At 39.0% G+C, this 10565-nt stretch overlaps 1 protein-coding gene across 1 annotated transcript in view; it reads left to right on the forward strand.

The window, feature by feature from the left end:
* The window catches only part of LOC148462411 (uncharacterized), a 53685-nt gene extending 46664 nt beyond the window's left edge, over nt 1-7021 (forward strand). Inside the window, exons 3-5 of the mRNA XM_088460063.1 lie at nt 639-692; nt 3324-3404; nt 6767-7021. Coding sequence (XP_088316189.1) covers nt 639-692; nt 3324-3404; nt 6767-6870 — 239 coding nt within the window. The 3' untranslated portion in view covers nt 6871-7021. The remainder of the gene's footprint in view (nt 1-638; nt 693-3323; nt 3405-6766) is intronic.
* The last annotated feature ends 3544 nt before the right edge of the window (nt 7022-10565 follow it).

The following is a 10565-nucleotide window of genomic DNA, read 5'->3' on the forward strand; positions in this document are numbered from 1 at the left end:
ACCTGGATCTTTGTCTGGAGTCTAGTTTTTCTTTCAGCTTCAGATTGTAAGTTTTGTACCAGGTCTCTATCCAGTTTGTTTTCATCTTGTCGGACAATGTTCACGAGAATATTATATTGTGTGTTTACAGCAATGTACAATTTCCTTTGTGGCTCTAAGATAGCCATGTACAATGGGAATACTAAGAACTTTAATGCTTCCTACCAATGGTTTGTTTTCATAAGAATGATACTTATTACGGAGTAGTAATCCTTAACGATCAACCTGTGCAACCCAGAAAGTCTGCCTTTATAACTAGGGCCTTTGAGAGTAATCTTGGACTCTGGTGCTGCCACTTTTTAGGCACTGCCTCAGGCTACTTGTGCAGTTTCAGGGTGTGTGACTAAGAAAGGAAGGAAATTATTGGTCCTCGCATTCACTTTTTCTCACTTTTAAGGTAGCTGAGTCTGCCACCACTGGGCCCCAATGGGAGCCGAGTCCAGACTCTTTGTAATACCCGACCTCCCTCTCAGCAATCCTGTTCATAAAATGAGGTTATTCTTATCTTATTATATTACATTGAGGCATATTTTGAAAACATGAATATTATTGTACTGTAATTTATTGTTATCTAATGGTTATTCATTTTACCTTATCAGCGTTCTTCTCTAAGAGATCATTTCCTCCTGGTTATGAAGAAAATGTTAAGTACGGTAAGTGTTTAACTCCTTCTAAATTCCCTATATTACAAGTCAAATGTTGAATAGACATATGTATCACAAAAGGACCATTTCTAGTCAAAAGGTTTAATTTGCTAACGTTAGGTAATTAATGATTGGTTGTTGTGGTCAATGCAGATGTTGCAGCCAGAATGCAATGATAGTAAATGTGCCTTTCAGTGAGGTTTACTTACAAAGTACAAATGTACAGTAACCTACAGCAACCAATCATACATTTGCGTTGTGAAATAGTTGATAACGATTACTTTGCTTTACAAAATGGCTTTGCGTATACCAGTGTGCCTCACTAAATCACCCACTGAATTCATGGCAGAACTTTTTTTTTGTAGTGGCTTATTTATGTGTAAGTCACTTTAGTTTATGTGATGATTTTACAGGGCGACCTAACAACTATACCCATTATACCAAAAGTAAAAAATGAATATATAAAAAATAAAACATTTTTTTGTCTGAATGGGAAAAGACTAACCTCAAAATTCCCCATAAAAAATGACCTGCTCGCATACTAAGGGGGGGTTCACTATAATAGGGGGATTGCACCCTTGTGGTCTGTTTTAGTAGTCTTCCTCCTATGATGGAGACCTTGTCTAGCATGGGGTCAGTAGAGGATTGAGGGGCACCTACTGTATAATTTCATGTATTTATTTTACACAGAGCACAGAGTATGACAAGTGTTTAGTCTCCTTGCAAGTACAGTATAGGGTGTGACCTTATCCTTTTTCAGAGGGGGAATTTCCATGCATAACAAGGAGCATCTCTGAAAATGTTGCACTTACATGTATTTATATCATTACAAAAAATAATAACTTTTAATTCAGTTACTTAATTAAAATAGTACATCTGGAAAAATAATATTAAACCTCAATATTACTGCAGTGTCAATGCATTCAGTCCACTCATCTTTGGCCAACTCTGATGTGCCAGCTCATGGATGATGGTGGTAATATAGGCACATTTCCCCAAATTGAGAGGCACATCAGGTCCAAAGGTGTATTTGCACTGCAGAGCAGCCATTTTGGCCTTCATAAAGATATTAAATCAACATGAGTTGAAAGATGTCATCAGTGCATAGACACAGTACATGGAAATTGTGAATAGGCTGTTATGTATAATTGTTTTTTTATCATTCCTTTCCTTGGGATGTCTATTGATCCCTAAATCAAGGACTCTCATCTGTAGGACCAGAGAGTTTTACCCCTTATCAATGATAATTACATATGAGTTTGTGTTAGTATTTATATAATTAAAGAGCACTCATAAGTCACACACAAATGTATTTTATTTTTAATGACCTGTACTGTACAGTATCAGATATACTTACACGTTGTCTGTTCTGATCAAGGTTTATGGATAGCTCTTCAGTATTTTCCTTTTGAATTCTGGAACAGGTTTGCACTAGGCTTCAGTGTATAGAGCTAGTGTCAGTGGTCCTGATTCAGAGTGTACGCAATGCAGATATTTACGCAGTTGAGCGATTATCTGTAAACTGTTCATGCGTCAAATCAAGGTACATTACTGTAGTTGCTCGCAGCGACTTTTAACTTGTGTGATTGACAGGCAGGGAGTATTTGGGAATTGAAACAATATTTTTTTTCTGTTTCTTTAAAAGACTATCTTAATCTTGTAACCATCGTATGAATGTGTGAGTGTATGTGATTGGATCAGCCTTTTCGGAATCTGCTATCTTCACGAAGCCAGTATCTGGTGAGATTCTGAATTCAAGTATCACTTCTGGTTAACGCTTGAAGGAGAAATAGATAGTTCCAAGTCCCAAGTGAAAAGCACATAAAAACACTATAAGGCCATAGATAGCAGTGTGTGAAACGTGTGAGAGAATAGGTGGTTACAAGAAATAATAAATTCTCATAAAAAGGGACCTTATGACAGTGGATCAGGAAAATGAACACTACCTAAGGGTAAATATAACATGCTGGCACATATGGATATAGCTAAACGCCTGTTTCATTAGCTATCTATATAGGAGAGAAAAGTAGACCTGTTGGAAATTATAGTATATGTACTGGGACACCAGTATATGCCTGATTCTTTTATATACAGCTGCCTACTAACTGACTGCCTTGCCTGGCTTACTAACCTTGAGAATTGGGGGACTGGCAACATATTTGCTACATGATTTACAAATAGACAAACAAACTAACATTTATGTTGCAATCTTGCTAATGACTATATAGAAGTCTGGTGCCAAGTGTGGATTTTAAATAGAAAACTATATGCTTGAGAAGTATACTTGTTTTAGATTTGCTTGTTTATGTCTGATATCAAATCTATTTTTAAATAAATCCAATTATTGGTATAGTTAAAACAAGCCTCTTGTTTATGAATAGGGAGCAAATATATAATAAAAGTTAAAACTATATATTAAACAATAAAAAACACACCAAGTGCAGTAATAATTGTTGTTTTTGTGCATTTTGTGATTCTTAAGGTCCTAACCAGACCTTATTTACTTGCTGCTGCAGTGAACTAATCCTTGTATATCTATATTATTAGCGCCAGGAATTGTAGTGGATCTCACTATATTGTGTGTCTTTATCATGTTATTTAAATCATTATTACTCATTGTTTCTTACCTTTTTATTATAGGCTGTGTTGTTAATTTGTGTTTGCCTGGACTGGAGGAGTGCATACAAAGCAGTGGCACTGGAAACAGCTATCAAATCATAGGTATAAAGTTGTCTTGACTTTTTATTTATGTGAGTGTAAAGGGTGTGGTTGACATGATCATAATGTCTACATTGTCCATGTCAACGTTCATCATGTAGACACTGATGAAATGTCCACGTTAAAATGCGACTTCAGCAGCATCTTCCGGGTCCCAGTGGTCATGTGACTGTCACTTCCGGCAGTCGCCTGATGGAGTGGCAGTCCAGTGAGTATATCTCCCTATCCCTAACTCTAGTGCCCAACCCTAATCTCCCCCTAGTACCCAACCCTAATGGTGACATTTCACATGTCAACATTACCAAGTTTAAAAAGTATTTTGAAGGAAACTTGCTCACCTGGAGTATGTTGCCCTGTGTTGTGTTCATTAGCAGTGATGGTCCCCAGAATAGTAATCAGTGGGAATACTGGACTGCAAAAGGATACCAAGGACTACAGCAGTAATTATTTATGTTAACACATGACGAATCTAGTAGTGAGATATTAAAACAAACATTAGGGAACAGATTATGCTATACTGTAGGACAAAATATAATACTGTACTCAGTACTGAATTTGGTTAGGCCTGATATTACATCATATTAGGATTTATGTCTCTACTGCTTGAGTAACAAGCACAGGAAAGATGTACAAGGATAAACATTGGAACCTAGTCAAATATTATGTATTAAAGTACAAATCACATCACACCAAAAATCATATAAAGACAGCGCTTGATTCAGAGATGGATGCAAAAGCCATCGCAGCTGTGATCTATCACAGATTCGCAATTGAGAAAATATGATAATAATTTACTTGCCATCCTGTGCCCACTGACAGCATCTCATATCCACCACTCACGCACAAAACTGGAAACATCGAACAGATCAGGTGGCCATTAGCCTCCTGACTAAGTCTAAACTGTCACAGACATAGGCCCATATTAAATTTTAGGCGAAAAGTTCAGACTCGGGGATCACTATGGGTACCCCCATTTTTGCCTGCAGAAGTCGGCTTTTTAAATAGATGTGGCAGGTGGTTATTTTTCCCGACATTGATGAAGTGATGCAGAAGAGCACTTAGGTTTTTTTTTTCGTTTTTAAAAGTGGTCCCATCAAATTTGGGGTACATGAAAATGGGGGTAAGCATATTTTTAAGTCCCTAAAGGTAATTTTTTTAATTCTTCAAAAATATACCTGCCGCTACTCTGCGCAATGAAATAAACACCTGCCACATACTTGGGGACCCCACCAGAATTAATTTAGTTAGTTTGGCATTTTGTTTTCACCGAAAAATTGAAAAATTTTTTGGGGTGTCCCGATTTTTTTTTTTTTGCCAAATTTTGTTTTAAGGGGGCATTCCCAAGGGTGCAGGCAATTTTTTTTAAGCCTGCACCCCTAAACCCCAAATCTGCACTTTTTTTCACCTGCTATTGGTAATTGAAAAATTATCCCTGTTTTTATTTTAAATGACCTTTCACCCCATTTACGAAAAAAAAAAAAAGGGAATTTTTGGAAATATGCCTGGGACCCCCTAAAGATGTCCAGACATGGAGGATCACTATGGGTACCCCCATTTTTGCCTGCTGAAGAAAGTCTTGGTTTGTAATAGCCGCGCAAGGTGCAATTTTGCAGCTATGAAGAAGTGGTAAAGAATAGCACTTAGATTATTTTTTGGAGGAAAATAACTATTCCTAAATGCTATTCTTTACCACTTCTTCATAGCCCATTTTCATGTACCCCAAATATGATAGGAATAATTAGATTGTTTTGGGAGGGAAAATAACTATCATATTTGGGGTACATGAAAATGGGAGTAAGCATATTTTTAAGTCCCTAAAGGTAATTTTTCAAAATCTGCAAAATTGCACCTGCTGCTTGCTCCCGCAATGAAGAAAATGAAGAAAACACCTGCCGCATACATGGGGACCTGACCTAAATTAATTAGATAGTCTGGCACTTTGTTCCCCTTTTTTAAATTTTTTTTTTACCCCCAAAATGAAACTTAATTTTTTGGGGGTGTCCCGATTATTTTTAAACTTTTTTTTGATACAGTTTACCTTTAGGGGACTGTCATAAGGCTGCACGAGGGTTCCCGCAATGTTGTACCCTAAAACTGCAATTCTGCACTTTTTTCCACCTGCTATTCATAGACTAAACTTTTTCACCTACTACATTACATTGACTTTCCGCCTAGGTGAAAAGACTTCCAAATTGAATACGGAGGAAACTCAAAACAGACGAAAATGACATCATCGGCAAAAAAGTATCGCGGAAACAGACTTTTCGCCTCAAATTGAATACGGCCCATAGTTGGTCTCCAAACATGCAGAGAGCTCTCCTGTTGCAATCTAATTTATGGATGCCCAGAAGTGTGTTTAAACGGTCCCACATGTCTGCATTTTTCAAACCATCCCGTTACCTCCCCCAAACACTGACTACCTGTTACTCACTTTGAGAATGATTCCTCTGTGTGAGCGTAATCTATAGGATTAATAGCAGATTATTATTAATAGCAGCTTGTATTAATAGCAGGACGATGACTTTTATAAGTGATGTATTTCTATGATGCCGTTTTCTGAATAGGGCAGATCATTTACCAAATGAAAGGTCTAAGGCTGGGTACACATCCAACTAGTTGATTGGTTGGAATGAAAATCTGGTAATGTATGGTAGTAACTGATGATCAGCAATTTGCTCCTAAATGCCAGAAAACAGATGAAAATGGTCGTCAGACAAGTTTGTTAACTGTTTGATCTAAATAATTTGTTCACACAACAGTTTTTGTCCATTTTTCGGTGTTTGGGAGCAAATTGCTGATTGTCATTTGCTTTCATACGTTACCAGATTTTCATTCCAACCAATCAACTAGTTGGCTGGTTGGACAGATAATCTTTATGTGTGTACCCAGCTTTAGTCAATAGACTTGCAGAAAAATATTGGCGTTGTAATTGGTTGCAGCAAAACGTCAGCACGTCATTTACAATACATCAATGGCTGCCATGGCGTTATTAAGGAAATAGTGAAATTAATACTGTTCATTTATTTTCTTTGAAATACTCCATGGCAGCAAGATATATCCCACCTGAGTTATCTGTTTGTTTTGTAGGACATTCTGGGAAGATTCTTAAAGACACAGAAGGGACAGAGAAATCACACTATATACCTTCCAGGTTGTTTCTTTATCCTATCTCTACACAGCTGAGAGCTAACCCATCTAAGGATGGCTGCCATGGGATACTTCAAGAAAAACAAATGAATTGTAATAATTGATAATTTAATAGTTAAATGAACCTAGTGCAGGATCAATCGCTTCTCTTATATGTCAGTATGCATGAATATATGTCATTATGGGACTATCCTGAGTCTAACATTTTATGTTTGCAGATGAAGAAAAGGAAGAACCCCAGGAAATGCAGTGCCTGTTTAGCTTCACTGACTGTGCAGCCAAATGTATGAACAACTGGAGAAGCCTTTTGACAGAGACATAGACTCTCAAAATAATTTCAATATATTATGCATTAATTCAACATATAATCAATGTGAAAAATATACCTAGTTTGGTTTGCGTTGCAAGTGAAATACACTTTTCAGTTTAATTTCTGTAGCCTATATGTAAAATATATTTTCCTGGCATTTTTTGGCAAGAATTAAAATTCAATATGTAGTATTGTGCTTGACAAGTGCTCCATAAGTTATATACCTAGAGCAGTACTCATCTGACAAAGCTTACTGAATTTCTCTAAAGTTTTACAAAAATTATTCTATTTTCTAAAGCCAAGGCAAATTCTATTGCCAACTCCCAAATCACATTATGTACCAACTATTTAGAAAAAAATAAATAAAAATGTGTGTGTATGTATATATATATATATATATATATATATATATTACATTTCCTGGGTCAATAACACATAGAAAGCTACCGTAAATCTAACTAGTAAGCATTTCTACTTGAAATTACTTCTTTATACTCTTTGACAGCCACTTGTAAATGTCTGCGTCAAAGTAGTGTATGGAAAGGAATATAGTAATACGGAAAAATTTCCTGTGTAATGTTAAGATACAAAGAGGAGAGACAGAGACCCACATCCAGACCTGATTGCATAAAGGAGAGGGCTCGTGAGAGTTGAAAGGATCTGTGGTTAAAGCCCGTAGATGAACACCAGGCGAAGTAAGTCTGCCAAACCCAGTGATAAATCCTTGGTTTTCTGACATGGTATGAATAACTGTTGTAGAGAACCTCTTAGCTCTCAGGATGAATATTTCCAGAGAAACCCTGTCAAAGCGAGACCGGCCAGATCAGGATGGAAGCACGGGCCCTGAGACAGAAGATCCAACCACAGAGAAAGATGCAGTACAGCATCGATGGAGAGGCCGAGGAGATCAGCATATCAAGCTAGCCACGGTCAATCATGAGCTACAGGGATCACAGTGCCGCCTTCCAACTTCAACTTGCGGAGGACCCACAGAATCAGTGAGATGGGGGGGAAAGAGATGTACATACATGAGATGGAAAGTCCACCGGACTACTGAGGCATTCCCCAGTAGGGCTCCCAGACCCCTGGTGCGTGAGCAGTACCTCAGCAGTTTGTAGTTGTGCCAAGATATCATCAAGTCGATGTTCAGCAAGCCCCAGTAAAGAACTAGGAGCTGAAAGTCACCTGAGTAAACATCTTGGTGGCTGAGGAAGTCTGCTTTCCAATTCTGGACTCTAGGAATAAAGACCGATGACAGAGCCAGAAGATGATGCTCTGCCCAGTTGAGAATGGAACTCATCTCTTTCATGGCACCGCGACTGCAAGTGTCGCCCTGGAGGTTTATGTAATGGCTGTCATGTTTTTGGACTGTATAAAGACCGCTCAGAGTTCCAGAATGTTGATCGGTAGCCAGCTCTCTTGAGCCATCCACTGACCCTGAAAGGTCTGTTGCCCGGTTACTGCCCCCTACCCACAGAAACTTGCTTCGGTGGTAAGGATGACCTAGTCCTGAACCAAAAAAAGGGTGGCACTTGTCCAAGTGGGACCCCTGGAGCCACCACAAGAGCGAGTGCCAGACCTCCAGGGAGAGGATGATCGTTTGTGTCTTGAGCTGCCGATGGGACTTGTTCCACGGGACAGAACTTCCATCTGAAGAGGCCGGGAGTAAAACTGGGCATACTCTACCATACTCGTGTCAAATGAGGAGACAAGGCGGCCTAGGATCTCCATGCAAGAGTGTACTGACACTCAGCGGAGACCTTAGAACTTGCAAATCTTAGCCTGTAGGTCCTGAAGTTTGTCCGCTGGGAGGAAGACTCACTGAGTTTTGAAATCCAGCAAGGCCCCCATATGTAACATCTCCTGCGATGGCGTGAAGGAGGATTTCTTCCAACAGATAATCTATCCATGGGATTAGAGAAGATCTATTGCAAGACTGATGTGTTCACTGAGGACATCCAGTGACTGGGCGAGGATAAGTAGGTCGTCCAGATAAGATAGAATCTTGATACCCCTGAACTGCAAATGAGCTGCCATGACTTTCGTAGACACGAGGAGCCATGGAAAGACCAAATGGCAATGCCCAAAATAGGAATATATTCCTCCTGGGCCGCAAACCTGAGAAAGGTGACTGAGCAACAGAATGTTGGAATGCAGACACTCCATGCGGCATCTGGGGATCTGCAAATACCTGTTGAGGGTCTTCAGGTTGAGGATTAGCCAGAAGGAACCGTTTGGCTTCTGAACCAAGAAGAGATTGTCATAGAAGCCCGGGCCCCTCTGAGACAAGAGAACTGGAACTGTTACTTTGGAGGCCAGCAGGGAGTGAATGGACTCCCACAGCACTTCTGCTCTGCCTGGATCCACCAAAAAGCATGTGGGAAAAAATTGGGTCAGAGGTTTCACTAGAAATGTTAGGGCGTAGCCCATGGAGGCAACACCTCGCACCAAAACATCCAACGTGGTCTCCATCTAGGTCTTGGAGAACAGCAGAAGCTGGCCTTCCACACTGAGATTCCCCAGGTGGAGGCCCGCCCCATCAAGTGGCGGGCTTGTAAGTGGCCTTGGTGGCAGGGCATCTAGTAGACCAGGGCTGTTTACCTTGGGGCTTGGAGACTGCTGAGGGGTAGGTTAAATTTCCTTTTCTTCTTGCTTGATCTGTTTATACCTGCAGGCAATTTCCTGGTTTAACCTCATATTTTGGAAGCAAATATTCTATTTTTATAATTAAATAACATATTATAAATAAATAAATTATATATATATATATATATATATATATATATATATACATATATACACACACACACACACTCGCAAAGTGTTAACCAGAATTATATACCTTTTAAATCATTTGGATCATTAGGATAAGAGCGTTGCACACAAGATTTGGTAAGTAAAGTGTATTTATAGCAATCAAATCAATGCTTATAAAGTACAATATCTTGTAAAACAGCATTAATCAAATACAATCAGCGATGAGAGAGGATTGCTAAGAAAGCATGGTGGGAGATGGGTTTGTATGTTCTGTGTGGGGGCTGTTAGACCGCATGTTCCTATTGTTTACATGCCTCATGCTGGCAGCCATTTTCACTGCAGACTCCATTTTGAATGAGAAAAACTCCCTTTAAAACTACATCTCTTTAAATAACTAAACACATGGTTCCAGGCCTTCTCTCAAAGGGAACATCACATGGAACCTTCATTTTGAAACTCCCATTGAAAACTACGATAATGCTATAGCTAATTCACATACCTGTATCTATCCTTACATCTCCTTCCTTACAACAACTTCATCAGATATTCTGACTACTATAATAAATATGCAAGCTGAATATTGTCTGCCAATTGCTAACACATCAGGCAAACACTGCACCATATAATATTCCAATATCTAATAAGCATTCACTAGGCCGGGCTATTGTTCAGCACATGGTTCAATGGGGGGAGGGGGAGCACATGTTTCAAGGCCCATATCACAAAAGGGAACAGCACATGACAGTCACCATTTTCCTTTAACAAACTACAATCACCAGCTGACATCAAACTGAATTATATAGTCTGCAGATTGCAATATTTCAACCAGTTTCCGCCTTAATTCTAACTACACCATGTTACAGCTAAACCACAAGAATACAACACATACCAAACCTATCTTTTCCAGGTCGTGTTATTGAACCAAGCACAAGTTCCAGGCCTTGTCACAA

The sequence above is a fragment of the Taudactylus pleione genome, unplaced genomic scaffold, assembly GCF_031769625.1.
Source record: "Taudactylus pleione unplaced genomic scaffold, aTauple2 ptg000967l, whole genome shotgun sequence".
NCBI classification, from domain to species: domain Eukaryota; kingdom Metazoa; phylum Chordata; class Amphibia; order Anura; family Myobatrachidae; genus Taudactylus; species Taudactylus pleione.